We start from the raw sequence: 23,674 nt of genomic DNA on the forward strand, positions 1-23,674 counted from the left end.
TCAAGGAATGAATCACAAAAAAGTGCCGTTATGGATGTTACATTTTTGCGTTATGGATGTTACACGTCTGAAATAGACAAAAATTTGTGTTAAGTCCGATTATGACCCCTTTGTTTGATTTAAATCAGAAGTATTTTATGACTCCTTGTTTGATTAAAATCCAACATATTTCCAGACACAACTTTTTCACACATTGTTGGTCTAGGCAGAGCAGTGTCCACGTTAGCCTACTGCTAATCGGCTGCTGTCAGCCATCTCCCCCTCGCGTCTGCTCAGCCTACATGTGTATTTGTTATTGTTTTGCCGAGTATTGTGACAAGAAACCCACCCCAAAAAACACAGAAACCCCAAATGACCCCGGACTTCCGGTTTACTATAGAATGGAGTAAGTCGCATGTGACACAGCTGCTCACCCGTTATTTTTTTTTTCGTTTTAAAAACATATTTATAAACCACCAATGTGTTTAAAACTTGACGCATATATCAACTGAGATTATCAACTAACTATATTGACTGAAAGATTCGAGATGCCACCAAAGAAAGATAAACCGATTGCAAAACCAAGCGCAGAGGACTCGCCTATGGCCACGGGATACGTGCGACAAATAGCAGAGAATATAGACGAGATAGCATCCTCCTCAAGTTCAACCCCTACAAACACCTCCTCAGACACCGAATATATCATCCGGGAAATGAAAAATGAAATGAAAAAAATGGAGAAGTCAATAACCGAAAAAGTAGATGCTATCAAAGAATCTATCGAAAGCAAAATAGAAGCGCTAAGGGTGGAGGCCGACGCACATATTAAACGCACCATGGCACTGGAAACAGGTTTGGAAGAACACCAACAAAATTTCAGTCGGATCTACAAAGACGTAGCTGGTGATATCAACGTTAATCTAACGGCTGAGATGAAGGGAAACTACAAAGAACTCAATACGGAGCTCAACGATATAACGGTTGAGCTTAAGCGAATCAATGAAGAACAGAAAGCTAAAATATTCTAGATGGAATATCAAAGTCGCACGCTGAATATTCGTATAGTCGGTCTGGACGAGTCGGTGAGCTGCACACACCCTGAAGAGTTTGCGACAGAATTACAGAAAATCCTGGGACCAACGATCCTTCCTAAGGTACCTGAAGTGGAGCAGTGCTACAGATTGGGGACCCGAGTCAACGACAATAACGTTAGACCCAGAGTGATATTGGTTATCCTGCGTCAAGTCAGAATAAAAGAAATTATCATTCGTGAAACTCGCAGGATGAAAGGCAATCTGAAATACAAGGATATATCAATACACTGTTTTGAAGATTATTGTCGGGAGGTGGTGGACCTGCGAACCAAGTTCAAGACGGTGATGTCTCAACTCTATCTGGAGAAATACAGACCCCTATTAATATACCCTGCAAGACTTTGCATCGTCGATAAACAAGGAGAAAGGGTTTTCCTCAACTCGCCTGAAGATGCAGTCAAATACATGGCAGCACAAAATGCAGGATAATATATAAACGGCCTTTAAATCTCTGTTAGGCATGGACACCATATAGTATAAACTTTAATGAACCGCTGATTTGGGGCAGAGAGACCTACGAGCTCAGAGTTATTGAATGTTTTCCCCGTTGGGCTTCTATTATTGTGGACATATTGGATTCAAAATTGGAACGATACAGAGACGATGAACATGGCGTTGAAGTGATCCTCATTTTAAGAGTATGGAATTCTAACAACATTCCAGAACATACTGGAACATTCTAACACTGTAAAAACGACATATTGGAATAATCTAGAACATCTAAAACATTCTTTGATATAGGGAACATTCTGGAATAACAGCAATACGTGGCCAGACATACAGCCAGACGCCCTTCGGGGGAATAACCAACAGCATCTAGCTGCAGAATCACAGAACCATCACAGCAGCGGCCGGCTGAGGACCGGTGGGCCCACATCGGAATAACATTTTTCACAACGGATCATCGCCCACCCATGGCCAGGGGAAATGCTGCATATACGTATTTAAAAACTGCTTTTTATTATTTAAACCAAGAATGTATGATCAAACATTTAAGGAATGGGCTCTCCGAGGTATTACCTCATTCAGCACAATGGTAGAGAATGGAGAACTTGTGAGCTTTCAAACCTTGAAAGATACATACGGTTTGGATAAACACGACTTCTTCAGATACCTACAACTACGCCAGTACTTTCTAAAAGAGGTAAAGGTGTCTGAGCCCAATACCCCAATAGACAGTGTTATTCAGATATTCATTCAGGCATACAGGGACAAGATGAGTAAAACTGTGTCAAAATTGTATAATAGCTTTGTTCAGGCCAGAACTGACTCCACAAGTTACATTAAGACAAATTGGGAAAAGGAATCAAACATTGAAATAACCGAAGACGAATGGGAGAACATGTGCAGAACTCAATGTAGCTCGACTAATTCAAAAACATGGAGAGAATTCTGCTGGAAAAACTTGACTAGATTCTTCATAACTCCCAAAATCAAATCCCGACAAGTAGGCATAGAGCAACCATGTTGGAGACAGTGCGGCCAGAGGGAGGCAAACCACTCTCATATCTTTTGGAATTGTCCAGGAATTCAACATTATTGGCAAGATGTTCACTCCACCATGCAGGTTATATTGAATTTTAAGATACCGGAGACCTTCTCCTATTTATACCTGGGTAACTTACCTGAGGAATTGGTAGGAGGAGACAGATATTTGATGAAAATATTTTTAGCAGCAAGTAAGAAAGCGATCACGCGTCTCTGGTATCAACAAGAACCTCCAACAAAAGAAAAATGGTTGGCCATTATAGGCGAAATATACACAATGGAAAGACTTACTTTTACTCTCAGATTACAGGAAGAGAAAGGTTTGAAGTACTGGGAAAAGTGGGACTTTTATATGGTAATGACGACAACCAGTGGATGATGTATTGATGTATAGTTGTAAAGAATATTCGCCATACCTATAGGGAAAGTAAGAGAATTGAGAACTCATGTGAAAAGTATATTTTTGTAAAGTGACACTAATAACACAGCCCGGGATTGTGTTTTTGTTATGTCTTGTTGTTTGTGATTGTTTGCTTATTGTGAAAAACAATAAAAAGAAAGTTAAAAAAAAAAAACTGCTTTTTATTAATTGGAAATATTCCACTACTTCTTCAATTTATACTCTAGGTGTTTAAGCATAGTTAACATTAAGCATAGTTAATGTTCTCTTCTTTTTTTCTTTTTTCTTCTCTTTTCTATGATTTATTGAGGTTCTCTTTTCAGTTCAATACCTCCATATTATTCTTGGGTTATTATAAATTACACAAGTTCTTATAAAATGTAAGTGATTATGGCATGATAATTGAAGCTTATTTTTGGTCTTTATTTTTAGTTTTATCTTATTTAAATTTTTATTTAACGGGAAAGTGGCCAAGCCACAGTTGACATTCTACTTATGGTAGAATTTAGAATGTTAGATCCTATGGTATACATAGGAATGTTAAGGATAATTGGATCATTCTGGGATATCCGGTGGTTTAAGGGAGGGAGTCATACGTGTAGGATGTGTCTATGGGACACAATCCTGTACGACTATCGGTGGGAGGGGGGGAAAGGGGATTTTTATTTGTATATATGTATGTTTTTAAGCTCGGCTCTCAACGGGACCTCACTCCAACCTCCCCCGTCAAATCAAGCTCAACTTCTTTCATGCAACAGTTGAGTCTGTCCTTTTGTATGGCAGTGAATGCTGGACCTTGAAGCCCACCCTGCAGAAGTCCTTGGATGGGTGCTACACCAGAATGATGCGTGTGGTGCTCAACATCAACAGGGATGAGCATGTCACTAATGCAAACTTGTATGGGGGGGTGCTAAAGGTGAGCGATAAAGTGGCAGTCAGGAGAATGAGGCTGGCAGGTCACTGCCAGAGACACCATGAGATGCCAACCAGCAAACTTGTGCTGTGGGAACCAACACACGGGCATCGATCACGAGGACGTCCCGTACGTTAACCTACGTGGACGTACTCAGGAGAGATGTGGGAACAGAAAGCACCGGCGAGCTAGCCAGATGCATGGAGGATCGGGATGACTGGAAGCACCAGTCCAAGCCAGTTCGGACACATGTATTAGCTTGCAGTGCCAAGGTGCCAGTGCCGTGGTCCAGGTATGGAGAGGTTGGTCATGCTGACATGGTAGAGGAGGATCATCGGTATATAGAGGTTGGTCATGCTGGTAGAGGAGGATCATCAGTATATGGAGAGGTTGGTCATGCTGACATGGTAGAGGAGGATCATCAGTATATAGAGAGGTAGGTCATGCTAACATGGTAGAGGAGGATCATCAGTATATAGAGAGGTTGGTCATGCTGACATGGTAGAGGAGGATCATCAGTATATGGAGAGGTTGGTCATGCTGACATGGTAGAGGAGGATCATCAGTATATGGAGAGGTTGGTCATGCTGACATGGTAGAGGAGGATCATCAGTATATGGAGAGGTTGGTCATGCTGGTAGAGGAGGATCATCAGTATATAGAGAGGTTGGTCATGCTGACATGGTAGAGGAGGATCATCAGTATATAGAGGTTGGTCATGCTGACATGGTAGAGGAGGATCATCAGTATATAGAGGTTGGTCATGCTGACATGGTAGAGGAGGATCATCAGTATATAGAGGTTGGTCATGCTGACATGGTAGAGGAGGATCATCAGTATATAGAGGTTGGTCACGCTGACATGGTAGAGGAGGATCATCAGTATATAGAGGTTGGTCATGCTGACATGGTAGAGGAGGATCATCAGTATATAGAGAGGTAGGTCATGCTAACATGGTAGAGGAGGATCATCAGTATATAGAGAGGTTGGTCATGCTGACATGGTAGAGGAGGATCATCAGTATATGGAGAGGTTGGTCATGCTGGAATTTTCATGCATTTTCCTAACTAAAGTTGCTAAACTAATCTCCTCGGAAATCGAAACCAGAGCCGTTGAAGATAGAGTTGCGACACGCTTTGATCTCGCCACCAGGCGATCACGTGGTTCACGCAGCTCCCTTAGTTCCAATTTGTTTTTGCACTGAGCGCTGTCAACTTGATTTCAGCGGGACAGAACGGCAGAACTACTACTGTTACAGCAATTTTTGGTACTTATTAACACAATGTGCATTGATCACTGTTGCGTTATATCATTTACATGTCTGCTACTTTAATATTTACATTATATTACTTTATATCACTAGGCGATGACGGCAATTTCGAACGTTACTATAGCTACTGATGACTATTCTTTTACATTAGCCATATCACGGCATATCACTCAAGCATAATTGTATTAATCAGCCCACATTACAGTTATATGTTGACAACACTTTATATTCAATATATATAATAGCATTTCAGGGTAGTGGCAGAGAGACAGCATTAGTCAGTTTTTCTGTGGACTGTCCCATAACCTAGGATAAGTTACAAAAAATATTAATGCATAGGCTAACGTTACATACTGTAACATTTACAGTATGTATGCATTCATATTTTTCTTGTGCTTCTATGGTCATAAATACACACATCTTAATGCTATCTATAAGACATTCATACATGCACAAAGTGAATATGGAAATGCAGTGAATATCATACCAAGCTGTTTACTCTGCATTTCTTAGCATTTACATTTCATACTTTAACCATTGATGTATTATAAAAGCTCTTATAATACATCCATGACTAACTTAAATGCTGTTCACACTGTATATATCTTAGCGTATTCATACTACTCTTTTCATACTGTTCATTCTGTTAATAATGTTCATACTGTATATCTTAGCACATTCATATACCTACCTTTACCGTTTATTCTATTTATATATCATACATAATATGCAAGTAAAATTACACTGCACTGCACCGCTTCTTTTGCACTTCTGGTTCAATGCTAAACTGGATTAAATGTCTTTCGTTGTTTCAGTACTTGTAGTCTGTGCAAATGTCAATACAGTTGAATCTAATCTAATCTAAATATCAATCATGCCAGAAACGACTCAATTAAGCCAAGAAAGAAGTTTGGTCAACAGTAGAAAAAATACAAGGCAAGCAATTGCATTCCACAATTTTTTTTATTATTATAGGCCTATAATATGTCCAGGTAGAGGGTAAAGGTCCAGTCTTACACTCCTGTTGTTGGTAGTGCTAGATTCGGGCCTTGCTGTCACGACTGCTGCTCACAAACCTCAGACTGGACACACGCACGCACGTCATTATAGTGGTAATTTATCCTAGAAAACAAAACAGGGAGATAGAGAGTTATGGAGTTGCTCATGCACTCTACAACAACACACATCTTGTATCTCTTCTCATCTCTAACATTTCCATTCCACAGCATGCAAGCATCCTGCTTCAAGAGGTGTATGATTGTGTATGTGACAATAAAACTCGATTTGATTTCAATATTTTAGAGGGTTTAGAGTTCTGCTGTGGGAAACTTGGTATTTTAGTGTACATATTTTGCTTGCATCTCACTTCTTTTTTTATCCACTTTTTCTCCCATTTTCTCTATATTTTTCCCCCATCCCAATTTCGTATCATCCAATTCAACCCTCCCCTGTCACGAACGCTGTTTCTTGCCTCCCACAAGCCGGCTGCAATGTGGACTAAGTCATACATAGCACAAGTCCCCTCCGGTACTTGAGGTAACAGCAGTCGCATCTTTTCACCTGCGCAGCTCGATCTCTCAGTGGCGAGGAGTAACGCGTGGGAGGCTCACGCTGCCCCCGACACTTCCTGATTCTACTGCGCAGGCGCACCAACCGACCTGTAGGAGTCGCTGTCCCCAACGCCCGATCCCCACCCATCAGTTTCCCACCCCCTAATACGGCCAATGTGTATTAGTATGAACGACCAGCTAAACTGAAAGCAATGTGGAGCGCTGGGCTCGAACAGGCGAGCCCAGCGTCTCCGCATTCGTGGCGAGCGCCTTGCCCACTACGCCACGTAGCCGCCCGCATCTCACTTTTATAGATCGTAGTTTCATTAAACAAATTAAAAAAAAGATATAAAAAAAAGAAAATTTAAAGAAATTACAAATACTTATTTTTTGCCACAACTATCGGTATCGGTATCGGCCGATTGTGTTAGTTGAACAATCGGTATCGGTGGCCAATTTTCATATCGGTGCATCCCTAATTTTGACCCTCAGCCGCGTCACGTGGGATTCATGTCAGTCTGTTTCTTTCTTTTTAATAAAAAGAGGGAAGGATATGAAGCACGACAACTCCTTGTCGTTCTCCCAGGCGACTTGAAGGACCAATGTCTGGTGTCTGGTTGGACTATCCATTGATGTGTTTGGGTCTCGACGCGTACATAGTGCTGGCTCGGGGTGTTTCTGATAAGAATCACGCATGAGGCTGGTACGCCTTGGTTGCTCATTATTAAAACGGCGTTTTTATAGGGCAACTGGGATGGAGGTTTTCTCTTCCGAGCGCCTGTTAGTAGGTCTCGACGAATTCTCGTTCATATTTGGGGGATGTTAACGGAATAGATCAAAACATAGGTAGAGGGGTCTCACACCCTTGGGGTGGGCCACTGAGCGCGGTACGAATGGGACCGTCTGGGTGGCGCCCTCTTTTCATGTTTTTAGATCGACACACGTACCTACCCCCTCTCTTAGAGTGGGGATGTCGGCGTGGTTAGGGCACGGGACTGGTTCTGGTCACGCTGGTCCAGGTCAGTTAACCCGTTGTCCGCCGGGGACGCAGATCTGCTGTTCTGGTACCCTGAGGGACTTGTTCTTTTTTCGGGGGGAAAAATGCCGGGTCGGCCCGGGTGTCACAGGGTTGGGCGTTATGGAGGCCCTTTGTTGGGTACATGTTGTACCCTGCGCTATCGTGAAGGGGCTGGTTCTCCATTCTTTTCGCTCCTCTCTTACGCATGGCGAAGAGGGGGCTGTTGGGGTGGTCTTCTGGACCTCCTCTGGCATCCCTGTGTGCTTCCCGGGCCGCTGGGCCCGGTCCAAAGTTGTGTTTCGTTGACCCGTAGGCCTGGAATAACCCCTTTTTGAAAACTGAAACACTTGTACTGCGGTATAGCCAGTGTATACCCGCAGGTGTGTTTTGGAGTTTTTTCTTGAGGGGTTATAGGAACAACCACCGCATGTGGTACCAAGAGGGTGGTTGATTCCCTGGTGTGTTGGAGCAGAGTCAACTCCCGGGTTACCCGGTTGAGTGTGCCCCTGCACGTTCATGACGTCTGCCAATCGTGTCAGCCTTCTCTGCCTCTGGGTCGGGTTTTTTTTGGTGGAGGCTTTGTCATGGTGCGCAACAATGCCAGCATACGCCCCTTTCGCCGGGGTGCTGTTTTCAGTTGGCCCCTTTGGCGCCTGTCTCGTCCGCAGTGCTCCAGGCTCGGGTCAAACGCCTGGTGCCTGGTTTGAGGGATCGACCCCCTCTGGGGTCGTCTCCCCGGTGCGCTGCCTGCTTCCGCTGTAGGGTAGCCTTTTGTGTGCTTCGAGTTACGGCCATGCTGACTGCCTGAGTTGTCAGGGTCAGTGTGCCAGGCGGCGTACTAGTGGGGGGAAGGGCCCGCTCTTGGAGGGGCCCTGTCCGAATACACTGGCGATGTGGGGGGCGGTGTCACTAAGTGACCGCCTGGTGAGGTCTTGATGCTGTGGCGTCGTTGACCTCTCCGGGCCCCCTTTTTCCGGGGGATCCAGTCCCTTCAGTGGGTTTGGGTCTTCCTTCGCACTCCGCTGCTACGGCCTTGCCACAGGGTTGAGTTTGCTCTCGACCACGTGTTTTTGGGGGCGGTAACAAGGTTTGTTCCTTCCGTTCGTTCCCTGGTGGCATGCGGGTTGTGCGTGTGAGTAGTCGTGGGGTCAAGCCACGGTCTGCTCACCCTGTGCGTTGAGTTGCTCGAGTTTCTCTTCGCACGGTCGGATCCGTCTCCCTCCCGTCCTCCAATAGGGGGGGTATCCTCCATTAGGGAGGGTCGGGGGGCTCGGTCCTCCCCGGTTCTGATGGTTGTGGGGGGCCTCAGTGGGGTACATTTGTCGAGCTTCAGGCTCCCGCTCAGCTCCCGTTGTGCAGATGGCGCTGAGCGGCAGCCAGTATGAAATAGAACGTAAGGTTTTTTTTTTATCCACTTTTTCTCCCATTTTCTATATTTTTTCTCCCATCCCAATTTTTCGTATCATCCAATTCAACCCTCCCCTGTCACGAACGCTGTTTCTTGCCTCCCACAAGCCGGCTGCAATGTGGACTAAGTCATACATAGCACAAGTCCCCTCCGGTACTTGAGGTAACAGCAGTCGCATCTTTTCACCTGCGCAGCTCGATCTCTCAGTGGCGAGGAGTAACGCGTGGGAGGCTCACGCTGCCCCCGACACTTCCTGATTCTACTGCGCAGGCGCACCAACCGACCTGTAGGAGTCGCTGTCCACAACGCCCGATCCCCACCCATCAGTTTCCCACCCCCTAATACGGCCAATGTGTATTAGTATGAAGGACCAGCTAAACTGAAAGCAATGTGGAGCGCTGGGCTCGAACAGGCGAGCCCAGCGTCTCCGCATTCGTGGCGAGCGCCTTGCCCACTACGCCACGTAGCCGCCCCCAAATAGAACGTAAGGTTATGAATATAACCAAGTTCTATGAATACTGGTGACGCTCAGCGTCGGGACGCCACTGCAGCCTTTGATCTCGCCTTGTGGTGAAAGATTGGGAAGGAGGCGAGTGTGTGGCCACACACCTGCTTATGAAGGTAGCGGATGGGGTGTGGCCAGACGAATGTTGGTATGTAAAGGTACATTGTGGATTTTTATTCAGTGCATATGCACGAAGTGAGGTTAGTGCAGATGACGCTGAGCATCACCAGTATTCATAGAACTTGGTTATATTCATAACCTTACGTTAATCATCGAAGCATAGGCTAGTTAATTCAAGTATAGGCTAGTTAATTCAAGTATGGGCTAGTTCATTCAAGTATAGGCTAGTTAATTCAAGTATAGGCTAGTTAATTCAAGTATGGGCTAGTTCATTCAAGTATAGGCTAGTTAATTCAAGTATAGGCTAGTTAATTCAAGTATGGGCTAGTTCATTCAAGTATAGGCTAGTTAATTCAAGGATAGGCTAGTCCATTGTGGTAACCAGGCATGTACAGCTCTAGGTTGGCAAGGGCTCAGGTTGTTGTTGTTGTTGTTGTTGTTGTTGTTGTTGCTGTTGTTGTTGTTGTCATTGTCGTTGTCATAGATGATGCTGGCTAACACTAAAAGAGAGGTGAGTGCTGGACTGGCTCTCAATGAGCTCATTCCCCTTAACACACACACACCCACAAATTCCACACCAAAACAAAGTGGGTGGCTGGTAGTGTGTATGTTACATATTACATATAAATCTGTCAACACAAACTGGCATGGTTGCTGGCAACAGCTGTGTCTCTCACCCAGTAATAGTGCCGCCAGCCAGTCTTACAGAATGACACTGATAAACTCACAATTATTCTCTCTCTCCCCCTCTCTCATTCATTCTCTCCTTCCCTCTCTCACCCCTCTATCTCTCTCCCTCCCTCTGTCTCTCACCCCCCCCCCCTCTCTCTCTCTCTCTCTCTCTCTCTCTCTCTCTCTCTCTCTCTCTCTCTCTCTCTCTCTCTCTCTCTCTCTCTCTCTCTCTGTACGTGCATGTGTGATATAAAATCAAGGTGACATGCTGCTGGTACTTGAGTAGCAGGTCGGAGAAAAGCCTCTCAGTTCCGTCACTCGTCTCTCCAACAGTATTAATTTCATTGAGTATGAAAATAGCAATGTTCCTTCTGACTCCCGCTCTCCCGTTCCTCTCCACGACGCTCTCCGCGACTTACTGCACCTTCTCTCCAACCTCTTTCAGATCGACCGTCCTGTTTATTTCTTTTTACAATACCGTCTGGGAGAAGGCTGAGGATCCCGAAGGCTGTGAAAGCTCGTCCCAGACTGAGTTTCTTCCCCTCAGCTGCCAGGCTGATCAATGCCAAAGTGCATACTGCTGCAGTGTTATTGTAACCGAGTGGATTTTAACCCGGGACCATGGGATCCACAGGCGGCCGCCGCACTAACCAGCTGAGATAAAGGGTCAGACCCGTTAGCAGGTGCCGGTTGACTGTCACCGACTTGTTAGTATAGTTTACAGTCGTCCTCCCCCCAGGAAGTGTGTCCTTGCACGTTCTTTCGTCCACGCGCACACTTTTCCAGGGGTTAAGAAGGCACTGAGAACCCACCCCCATTGCTACATGAACCTGGATACAGATTCACAGGGCAGTGAGATCCCACCACTGTCACCAATGTAACCGAGTGGATTTGAACCTGGGACCATAGGATACACAGGCGGCCGCACTAACCAGCTGAGCTAAAGGGTCAGACCTGTTAGTATGTGCTGGTTGACTGCGTCCGACTCGTTAGTTGTTTACACTATTAAAGGAATACTACAACATTTTGGGAAATTAGCTTATTTGCCATCTACCCTGGAGTTAGACAAGAAGATACATACCTTTTTCTTCTCTGTGTGCATGCAGTAGGAGTAGGAAGACACGCACCGTTAGCCTAGCTTAGCGTCAGTCACTGGAAGTAGGTTCCTCCATTAGCCTAGTTCCCAACGTCTTCCTACTCCTACTGCATGCACAGAGAAGAAAATGTTATGTATCTTAACAATCCAACATTTTGGGAACCCTGGAGTTAGACAAGAAGATACATACATTTTTCTTCTCTGTGCATGCAGTAGGAGAAGTAGGAAGATGTTGGGAACTAGGCTAATGGAGGAACCTACTTCCAGTGACTGACGCTAAGCTAGGCTAACGGTGCGTGTCTTCCTACTCCTACTGCATGCACAGAGAAGAAAAAGGTATGCATCTTCTTGTCTAACTCCAGGGTAGATGGCAAATAAGCCAATTTCCCAAAATGTTGGAGTGTTCCTTTAAGACTTTGATGGAAATTGAATGAGAACAGACCGCGTCAGGGTTGCACTGTGACGATTGCATTCCAAATATACAGACTATACCGTCAAATAGTTATACTACCATTGATTGATTGATTGAAAACTTTATTAACAGATTGCAGAATGGGTACAGTACAGCTCAATACATACAATTGTTAAGGGGATGCAGACCAGAGAAAGACTTTCGTCTTGTTTACATCAGGGTCCCCCATTTTCAATTCATCATAACATATATGACATACATGACATACAGATAGACAGTACTGCTACATCTATACATTTATAACATATCAGATTTGCAAATAGAGTACTGTTTGTGATACCAAAAGAGTCTAGAAAAGAGAGTATACATTTGACGTAGAAACTGTACATTGGAGGGTAGGAGGGGGTGGGGGGGGGGGACTGTACATTGGAGGTGGTTGGGTGGGTGGGGTGGGACACTGTACAACTGTACAAGCAAAACTGTACATTGGAATATTGACAACCATACTTGGTCATTTACTGTACATTGGGTTGGGTTAGGACATTTACAGGGGCCATAAATAGGAATACTATTGTGATTATAGAAATCGTTTCCATATCTTCCAGTCTTCTCTACTTCCCTATAACTTTCTCATACACTCACTTTCTCATCATAACCCCCCCCACCTATCCACACATCTCTCTCAATTCACTCTCCCCTCCTCCCCTCCCTCTCTCTCCGTTAGCCTCATTCAGTGGGAGGCTTTGTGATTGGTTAAGTTATTTATACCATCTAGGTCCCTGAGCCACCTGGGAGTATGGGCTTGGATCCAGGCCACAGCGAGCGGAACCACTCTCCCTGCTCTGCATGGATCAGCTCGGTTCGGTCCGGTCCGGTCCCGTCTGTCTGTCTGTCTGTCTGCCTGTCTGTCTGTCTGCCTGCCACACAAGCCAGCAGTGGGCAGGCGCTGCATATAGTTGGTGTCATCGGCATTAAACACAGTGCACCTGCAGGAGATACACATGCATCGGAAGTTAGTGCATCACAGCTGTCACTCGCACCACACACACGCACACACACACACACACACACACACACGCACACACACACACAGACACGCACACACACACACACACACGCACACACACAGACACGCAGGCTGCCATACCTGTCAGAAGCACCAACAACAACACACTCAGACCCCCACTGTACCTCTCTGTCTGCATCCAGAAAAGCCTCTCTAATGTCTGTGGATGATAGCAGCTTCAAGGCTGATGATATCACCTCCGCCGCCGCTAACCGTGAGGAGGATGCTGCTGCTGGTGAAAGGTAAGGTGCCATATTCTTATTATGCCGTATAGCTTGCGATACAACCTCTAATGGTATAGTCTAAAACGCTGCAGGGATGTATTGTTTACACGAGAGGTTAATGAAGTGGGTTACTGTGCACCGGTCAACCTATAATAACGACCAGAAAACATAAATATCATGTTATCCATGGGACTGTATCCTGAAAATCCTCAGGTCATGATGCCACTGCAATAATAGCCTGTGATACAGCAACCCGACTGTGAGCATTCTCTATACCCCTTGTGTGGTTGTGTGTACAGTATAATGTTGTCAGTATTATACACACCACATGTAATAATTGGCTTCTCTAATATCCTTCTGTAAATCATAATAACAACATTTCAGTTTTAGACCACTTACCCCTATGTCATCACCTCACACCCCCGTGTGTTGCACAGTGACGGGGTAGTTTACATAGGATTACTTCTATGAGATAATCCACTTATGGTATTTAGAGACAAGAGTCGCCATCTGCCTGCTATTAGCACAGTGAGGGAGCTGTGAGCATGAGCTGATGACAGACCGAGATGGATCATGGGGGTTGTTGGAGTCTTGACTTTGTGGGAAAGAAAGTGTATTCTAGTTGGTCAAGTCGGCCAAGGGGGGGTGGGGGGGGGGGTGTTCTTGGCAGCCAGCGCGCGCAATTACTCGTGCACGATCAAATAGGTTGTCGTCGGTCGAGCGCGCCAGGTGAGTTTGTTCGGGAGCGCGCATTGTTGTCGCAAAACCAAAGTGGGAAATAGATGTCCGGTGTTTGTTTGTGTCAAGTCTTTTCTTGGATACCTTTTGGGAGAATTCCGATACACATAATAATAACTTTTGCTCGTCTACGAATTGCAAGGTGAGTGTTTGGTGACTCGATGATTGTATCATTATTCTTATTATTATGACTGCGCCAGATATAGTTTCAATAGTCGCACATTGAATTATCTTGTGTTTCCTCGCAGTTTGCTCGGGGCGGCATTGCCAATTAACCCCAATTAATGAATGTAACCCCCGTACTGTATGTGAATGAATGAATGAATGAATGAAAACTTTATTTAACAGATTGCAGAAAGGGTACAATACAGTACGGGGGATGCAGACCAGAGAAAGACTTTTGTCTTGTTTACATCAGGGTCCCCCATTTTCAATTCATATTGACATTTATGACATACATAACACAACACATATATGACATTTATGGCATAGGGACATACATGTATACATGTATGTATTGAGCCGTACTGTATTGTACCCATTCTGCAGTTTTCATTCGTTCATTCATTCATACCCCCCTAATCCTATTTACCTTGTTGTCAATCTCTTCTAGGAAACGATCTGTGATTATGGTGATGAATACAACTCAGAGAAAATTGGAGCCTGAAGTGTAGCTCAGACCGAGAGAGAATCACCAGCATGATGATGGTTTGCGCCTTGTTCCTTTATCACATGCTCTTCATAATAATGCAGTAATATCTCTGCTTAGTTTCAACACCAGCCCGGGCTATAGTCTCCAGCAACAGCCAATGCTGCATTGTTTGCCTTATGATAACATTCCACCACCACACCACCAGGAACCCCTGAAGTCCAACCCTGTAGTAGCTGTGCTCCACGTCCACAGAGCTCTTAACATCCTCCCCCAAGTGCTTCTTTCACCATAAAGACGTTTCATCCACTCTTTGAGTCCTTCCCTCCCCGGGGGGAGAATTCCCAGATAATGATGCGGACGGACAGTAAAGGCCGCCGCAGTGCCTCCCCTCACAGGATAACTTACAAGGCCGACTTCCACACCATCAAATGCTCCTTCGACGCCGCGGCCATCCTGCAGCCGAGCGCCAAGCTATCCTCCCAACAACACGCTTCTCCTCTAACCCCTGCCGGGTTCCCGTCCAGCCGGTCTGACCCGGCGATGTCGCAGACCGACGGCGGCGGCGCCGCGGCCGCTCGGGGGAGGGTCGTCAGCGCCAGGGGGACGAAGATCAGAGAGAACATCTTTCTCCAGATGGACAGCCAGCAGCAGCGGGTACCAGAGGGCGGAGGAGCGCTGTCGGTTAGCAGCACCTCCACGCCCCTCCTCCTCCTCCTCCCGTCTCCCCAGCCTCCTCACCTACAGCCTCCTCACCCCGCCTCTCCGCACCGGTCCATTAAGTGCCCCCTTCTCGTCGGTACCGCCCCTGTTCCGAGCGTCGTCGTCGTCTCCGGTCTAGAATCCTCCTCCGTGCCGCACAAAGCGTCCAGAGCGGAGGAGATCGCCGAGATGGACCGAGCCGCCCTGGCTCAGAAGTTCTCCGTGACCCGGAGGCTGTTCGAGACCAAGGTGTCGGAGGTCGTCGGTGGCGGCGGCGGCGGTCGGGACGGTTCGAAGGTCGTCGTCTCCGCCAGGGGGGGGGGGAGCCGGAGCCGGAGCGGCAGCAGGGGTGCGGCCGCGGCGGCGGAGGAGGGGGGGGGGAGGGAAGAGGAGAAGGAGAAGGGAACGAGCCGGCCGGGGAAACCGGAAGACGAGTGTTCGCCGGCGAGAAGAGAGGAGGAGGAGGAGGGTCGTTGTCGAGTGGAGAGCGAAGAGGAGCGAGGCGAACCCTCAAGCGTGCCCAGCGGGTGCATCGTCTCACCGGGCGCCGAGCCTCCCACGACGTGCTCGGATACCCTTCCATCAGCGGAGGACCTCCCTAGTGCGCTTCCGTCGAGCAGCCCGATGGGCGACGCCATGATGATGGCGAACGTGGCGGAGGCAGAGGGGCCTCTGTCTTTTCCCGCACCGTCGAGTGCCCTGAGCCAAGTAGCCACGACGTGCCCTCCTCCCTCCACCGTAAGCACGTCGTCACAATCCCTCTCCCCTCTGGAGCAGCAGCAGGAGGAGGAGGAGGAGACTCGAGGAGAATTGACCTTTGACCCCTGTCGTCTGACCACCCCTTTGACCCCAGCGGAGGAGGAGGACCCCGTGAGGGCAGAGCTGGTGCGCGTGAAGAACGGCTCGTCGGAGAGCGACGAGGAGGACGAGGAGGAGGTGAGGCGGCAGATGGAGGAGTTGGACAGGAGATGGGACGAAAGAGGCTCGTCGTCCGAAGAGGAGGAGGAGGAGGCCCTGACGGATGATGTCTTCGAGTCGGATACGGACGTTTCACCCGAGTGTGGGATCAGGTGTGCACAACGTTGTTGCCAGTTGGAACGCGTTGAAACATCCGACAAACCGAGATCCGTGGAAGTGGACGGACCGGGGGGCGTTCCCTCCTCGGAAGAACGGCAGCTAGAGGAGTCGAGTTGTACAACGACGACGACACCGCTCGCTGTTGAGAATCCGACCGAGGAGGGGAGAGGAGAAGCGGGACGAGACAAGTGCCAGCAAGTGGCTGAACACCGGGGGGGAGACGGAGGGGGGGGGGAGCAAACGGTGGGAGAGAGCAGCCAGTTCACGGGCGGGACGGAGACGTTTCTACAGGAAGAGGGGGACGGCGGAGAGAAGGGGAAGACGGAGGAGAAAGCCGGAGAGGAGGAGGAGAGCGGGAAGATGGAGGAAGAGGGGATTGAGGAGGAGGACAACTTGTGCCAAGAGGGAATAGAAAAGGGGAGGGAGGGGGAGAGTGAATGTCAAGCGGGTGAAAGAAATGAATGGTCTGAAAGTGGGGAAGAAGAAGCCAAGAAGGAAGACGAAGAGGAGGAAGAAGAAGAAGAAGAAGGGAATGGAGGCTCGGAGAGACGGGAGGAAGAGGCCGAAGGTGAAGAGAATGTGGAGAAGGCGTGTGGTGGGAATCTTGAAGAACGGGTCGACGAGGATACGGTGGGAAATGACCAGGAAGGAGGAGGGGGAGAGGAACACCGGGAACCTTCCGTCATCCGCGGGATCGAGAACGGGGCTTTCGTAGACGACCGGGAGAAGGAATTGGAATTTCGTCCGGAGGATTCAGAATGTCCTGCTGCCGGAACGGATCGGGAAAGCTCCCCAGATCCAGGAGAACCGCCGGCGTTGGAATACCAGGAGATTCCCGGCCTTCCCGAACTGTCGGACCAGGAGGAGGAAGAGGAAGGAGAAGCGGGCAAGAGGAAGATCACGTTCTCCACGGCACCAATTAAAGTAAGGAGATGTCTCTTTTTTAATGTGCCGTTTTTCCACCCTTTAAAAAAACGCAACGCACGATAAGGATATTCCATCACACCATTTTATTCAGTTTACTGACGGTAGTATGGTCTTCATGCTATTCCAAAATAACTTAATTTAAAAGGAACACGCTACACCTCTCCCTCCTGTACAAATATGGATTTGCATGGCTTGTCAGTCCCAGCTGGTATTTGAATCCATAAAAGGAAAGTGTTGTGAGCCCCAAAGCCATGTTTTCCACTAGGGGAGGAGGAGGAGGTCATGCAGGCAAGATCTCACACGCTCCGCTCTGTCGGGTATACTCTCACCTTAGAGTCGCCGTGAGGCAACCGCAACTTAAACATTCCTCTCCCTGTGTGTGTGTGGGGGGGGGGGGTGTTACATTATGAATATGAATCTGTTGACACATTTTTGACAAACTGTAGTGTCATGGTGGCATGGGTAGTGGCAACAGCAGCTGTGTGTGAAGAGAGAGAGAGAGGGGGGTTTTCTGTCCAAGTCTCCCTCACCCAGTAATAGTGCAAGTATGCAGCTAGCCAGTTTTATGGAATTAACTCGCATCTCTCTCTCTCTCTCTCTCTCTCTCTCTGTATGGCCACTGTAGGACCTGCCAACATAAACAGTGGGTCTTTGTGTCAATAACTGCAGATGGCTCTTTTATCCCCCCGTCTGCTTCTCTGCGGAGTACAGACGGACCATAGGACGCTGGAAAATGGAAATATGATTGGTTGAAGAAGTCCCATCGTTTTTTGGCATCGGTTTTTAAAGCCCTGCGCTGACGTCATTTTGTCATAAAACGGCTCATGTTCAAGCAATATGCACAGTACTTAATATGCCATGCTGCAAGAATGACTGATGTCCATATGTGGTGTTTGTGTGTCGAGTCGTACTTATCGTCTGCTCCGAGGCCCTGTTGTCAGTCAATACTTTTTTATTTTTTTATTTTTCATTTCAACCTTTATTTAAAATCTTAAGCTTCTGAGGTTTCCCTCATTTACAGAAACGACAATTGTACAAAATGTAAACGGTACATAATACAAGCAATATTCACAGAAAATTAAACACCAGAGTAAATTTTTTTAACTTTTTCAATCATTTAAAAAGATCAGTTAAAACAGTTAATGGTCTGAAATCATACGTTTAAACATTCCAAGGGACGGGAGAACCTCCAATTTCAGAGAGAGTTGGAGGACATTCCATGAGTTTAGAGGCATCAAAGTAAAAATCTGACTAGATCAGAACAAACTTGAGGGACCCTCAGAACCATCCAGTCATTCGGTCGAGTTGAATAGGTTCCAATATTCCAATCTAACAGTGAAGAGTTATAACCGGGTTGTTTACCAATAAGGGCTTTAAAAATAAATAAATAAATACCAGTGTTTGTTGCGCCTTTCTGTAAGAGAAGGCCAACCCACCCTATCATACAGGACACAATGGTGAGTATCATATCTGTCACCAGTAATAAACCTAAGAGCTGAGTGATATATGCAGAATCCAGAAGTTTAAGAGTTGATGCTGCAGCATGCCTATAAATCACATCACCATAATCCAAAACTGATAAGAACACTGTTTAATATCCAAATCGGGTGTCTATATACACTTTCACGTTTCCTAAACTTATAGAGCGAGATGGATAAAGTTAATCCAGGGAGAGGGGTCTAAAAACTGTCTGGCTCCACTCTCTCACCACTTGGCCTGACTGCCGGTACAATCTGGCGTATCTTCCTTCTAAACAATTCTGACCACAATACAACATCTGACGGTAAATAAAGTTATCATGTCAAAATAAAAGTCCCTGTCATCACATTTTAACTTCTGTACTGTACTGTAAATACTGTCTTATCTATTTATCTATTTATTAATTCATTTTAAACGCCATGAACTAAATGTCAAATACTTTCTCATGAGCTGAAATTATTCTTATTTATCAAACTAGCCATTTAGGCACCTACACCAATAATTTATTAGTCAATTAGTCTTTTTGTGGGTTTTTTCTCCAATGCATGAATCATTTCCTGAAGAATGACGAGCACATCTCTTAGTAAACACTAGATTTAAAGAGGGCCTTCTGCATAAGTGCATATCGCAAACACAATGGTACAGTGATTTTAAATAAACTAGTCGTCTGCACAATGTACAACACGCGTTTAGTGAACAAAGTGTGATTCTGAATCATGTCCGTCTTCTCGTCCAGGTGTTCTCCTCCTACTCCAATGAAGAGTACGACCGGCGGAACGACGACATCGACCCGGTGTCCGCCTCGGCCGAGTACGAGCTGGAGAAGAGGGTGGACAAGATGGACGTCATCTCCGTGGAGATCGAGAAGGGTTGGTTGTCTCGCTCCGTGTGTGTGTGTGTGTGTGTGTTAGGGTTGGGTACCGTTCACATTTTAACCGATACCGGTACCTGTGAATCTATACCGGTACCCAACGCTACCTTTTTTCAGTACTTTAGTCTAAATTTTTTTTATCTACCTACCTCAGTTGTAAAAAAAAATCCAAACTTCAAATAATTTATTATCATTATTATTTATTTAGAACAATTTGTAAAGTGTAACCACAGTTGCCATTGCCCCGACTGCTTTGTTGTTGAATCAAGTCAAATCCTAGGTAAGCGTGTATTGTGCGTGCAAACGTTAATAATAATAATAATAATAATAATTCATTTATTTTGTATAGCGCTTTGCAAAGACCCAAAGTCTCTGACAATAGGCAAAAAAGAAACAAAGAAAACAAAGAAACATGGAACCACAGGGAAACGGAGAACAATAAGAATACACAGGAACATAAAACCACAAGTAACGGATAACAAATACGGGAGTGAGTAGGGGAGACAGTCGGGAGGAGAGTAAGGGAAATCTGAATTAAAAAAAAAACAATAAAAAAATCTAACCCTAACTAACCGTACTGTCATGCACTTGTCCTAATAAACTAACCTACACTGTAGCACTCAACACTTTGATGAACATTGTTGCTCAGCTGATAGAGTTGTGCCCTTCCTGATGGCTTGTCGTACAGAACTTGTAAGTCGCTTTGGATAAAAGCGTCAGCTAAATGACTAAATGTAAAATGTAAATGTAATGTAAATGTCCCTCCCCTGGTTAATGTACTGGGTGAGATACTTGCACGTGGGGTGTGTCTCTACTAATTATGTGCAGGTGTACTATATCGGTGCAATCATGTGTGTGATGTGAATGTGCCTAAATGCTGTGCAGGTGTGCTACATCAGTCCTAATCCTCTACCCACGTGACGGATATATCTTCCTTCCCTTACATATCCCAAGGAGGGGGGGAGTAGATCTGTCACGATATACTGTATTATTTATTTTTGCATTACCGAAATGTGGCACCGGTGGATCTCACGTGAATCGGTACTCTGTAGTACCGACGTGATTCGGTCGATACCTTTAAAAGTACCGGATTCGATACCCATCCCTAGTGTGTGTGTGTGTGTGTGTCTCTCTCTCTCGTGTCTTCAGGGTGCCTACGAACTGGGTTAGTGGCTCATCAGTAATGGGTATTGAGTGGGCACCATGTTTTAGCCCTGGAGGAAGACAATACCGTCAGTCTGTGTCAGTAATTGGAGTACCACATGCCAACACGTGTCCTACACCCAGTTCTGTGTGGCCTTGATGCCATGAAAATATCATCTATTGGAAACATGAACCACTCGCTCCTATAAAGCCACAGACCAGAGAAATAATGCGCCAAAACCTTGCTGCAATCGACGTGTAAAATCTCGTAAAAGATGAATGGGACTGATTTGTGGATTATTTGGGTTTTTTCTTTTCCCAACAAATTTGCCGAGTTCTACAATAGTGTCCTCACTGTTGAACCAGAAAACATACCTTATGGGTTAGGTCCCCCCCCCCCCACCCTCCCCCTGATGACATCACATGTTAAAGTCTTAGTTCTCTGATTTCTGGTGACTGGTGTAGCGAAGGCTACGCCACTGTATATGTGATTACTATAATCTGTTCTGAGATGCGTCTGATCAGCTCTCGTGTCCCTCTGGCTGAACGTGTGTATTGATAAGCATGCGCACTGCCGACATTGTTCGTCTGCCACATTTTTTTTCTTCTTTTTATAATAATAATAATAATAATAAGGGGGTGAGGGGGGGTTGCAGAGTGTTACAAAGGTTCAGTAGTACACAAACATATTCCAGATAGTGATATAAAGTTCCAGGGACCTCGAAGGCCATCGGGCCGATCACTCTCTTGAAGAACGGGAGCAGCCTGTTCCATTGATAGCAAGTCCATGAAGTCCTTGCGCCAGTTCTCCAAACTGAAGTGGTTACGTCTGCCACATTTTGATTGGCGGGTCTAGAGGGTTATGTAAGTTCAAGGTCAGACCCCACCCCCCCCCCCCCTCCCCTCCCTTCTGGAGCCTCGTAAATCTTGTAGAAGTGCCTGCTTAGGGCTGACCTGAAGGCTTCAAAGCTTCAATCGTTGTCATGGTGTTCAATACCAAATTCTAAGATTTGAATGCTTCATTGTTTGCTTTTTTTTTGTTCCACTCCCAAGAATGAACCTACTAATCATCAACATAATAAAAAAATAATAATAGCTTATAGAAATAATACGTCAACATTTATTTTGAAAGTCCGTTCTTCTCGGGCAATTTTGTCAAAAAGGTTGGAATTTGGGGAAGAGGGAAGACTGGGCAGGAAAATTAATTGGGAGGCGATGTTGGGAAGCAGTTTAACCCTTTCACTGCCACACTAACAAATGGTTAACCCTTTCACTGCGACAATACAGAAGGTTAACCCTTTCATTACCACACTACAGACTGTTAACCCTTTCACTACCACACTATAGATGGTTAACCTTCTGTAGTGCGGTAGTGAAAGGTTAACCTTCTGTAGTGTGGTAGTGAAAGGGTTAAATGTCAGGAATGTAAATTTCAATATTGTAAATAAAAATGGTAACTAGCCAAATCGTTAGCCTACTGTAGCTTACCTTCATTGTTTGTATTTTGTAAACTATCAAAAAGGGGTGAACTACATCATCAGTATGCACTCCAAAATATAACCAAAATCCCTTCTTCAAAAAAGCTGAATGAGTTGAAAATGACCCTATAAACATGGAAAATCTGCTGCTCAATCAAATATGCCTAATAAGGTACGTATAAGCTATTTTCATTTGAGTCCCTTCTCTGGTTATTTTCCCAGAGCTGGTGACTGAATTAGCCAGAGTTCCGTGCCTTAGTTCCTCCCCTTCCCTGATTTAGTCATGAGAACCTGTAGCTCTCATTTACCCACCACGTTGAAACTTTGAAGAAGAATGAAGTATCGATTATTCGCTGATAATTACTACTGACGCTTCAAAATAATTGTAAACGGGACAACGACACTTATTTGTAGGGATGCTCAATATTGGCTTTTTTACCCATACCGATATTGTCCAACTCTTAATTTCTGATACCGATACTGATATATGCAGGGTCCCCCCCCCCCCCCCCGACCCCCCCCCAATTTTTTTTATAATTTCAGGTAATTAACATTACATATCTCCTGTTGTGGAATTAACACAACATTATGCATACTTTTGACAATAAATAAAATCTGAATTTGTTCTTACTTGCTTGCCTGGGTAAATAAAGGTTATAGAAATGTAAAAAAAAAAAAACGATACCGATATTTTCCGATATCACATTTTAATGCGATTTTTTTAATTTATCGGCCGATAATATCGGACATCCCTACTTATTTGTCTTTTTCATTGGACAATGTCCCCTTACTATAAATGTAAATATAAACACTACTAGACTATTTTAGTCCCATAGAAGACTACCGTTCCCATAAGACTACCATTCCCACTGTGGAGTCTAGGCAGTTTTACTCTACCGTTTGCTCGTCGTGACCTGGTGGGAATACACCCCCCGCCCCGAACTCTCGATGGTCTCTTTGACACATTGTGTCTGCTAGAATCATCTTTTCACAACCCTCTGGGAGAGTCCTTCGTGTTCAGATATTGATAGGATTGACCTATAAGGCCGTTGGAATAACACACATGTATTAGACTGGGTAGTGTTTCGTTTACGTTCTAGGCTTTAGCTGAGATTTGTCTTCAAATCTAATTAGTTAACATGTGATTGGGGATTAGTCAACCTCATTTGTCTAATTTGCCAGACTTTTTTTTTTTTTTTTTTGCTCCTTTTGAGCAAACTGCTCTCTCTACTGTAGAATGGATTAGTTCACTGCAATTATATTTTTGTATTTCCTTTCTTTTTTCCTTTGTTCTTTCCTTTCTTTCTTTCTTTCTTTCTTTCTTTCTTTCTTTCTTTCTTTCTTTCTTTCTTTCTTTCTTTCTTTCTTTCTTTCTTTCTTTCTTTCTTTCTTTCT

At 45.5% G+C, this 23,674-nt stretch overlaps 1 protein-coding gene across 1 annotated transcript in view; it reads left to right on the plus strand.

Moving 5' to 3' along the window:
- Positions 1-14,953: 14,953 nt before the first annotated feature.
- Positions 14,954-23,674, plus strand: part of LOC311226412 (uncharacterized protein) — a gene marked incomplete at both ends in the record, with an annotated part of 44,154 nt that continues 35,433 nt past the window's right edge. Inside the window, 2 exons of the mRNA XM_084311838.1 lie at positions 14,954-17,305; positions 19,524-19,656. Coding sequence (XP_084167964.1) covers positions 14,954-17,305; positions 19,524-19,656 — 2,485 coding nt within the window. The remainder of the gene's footprint in view (positions 17,306-19,523; positions 19,657-23,674) is intronic.

Source organism: Notolepis coatsorum, assembly GCF_963971535.1.
Source record: "Notolepis coatsorum genome assembly, chromosome: 4".
Classification (NCBI taxonomy): Eukaryota; Metazoa; Chordata; class Actinopteri; order Aulopiformes; family Paralepididae; genus Notolepis; species Notolepis coatsorum.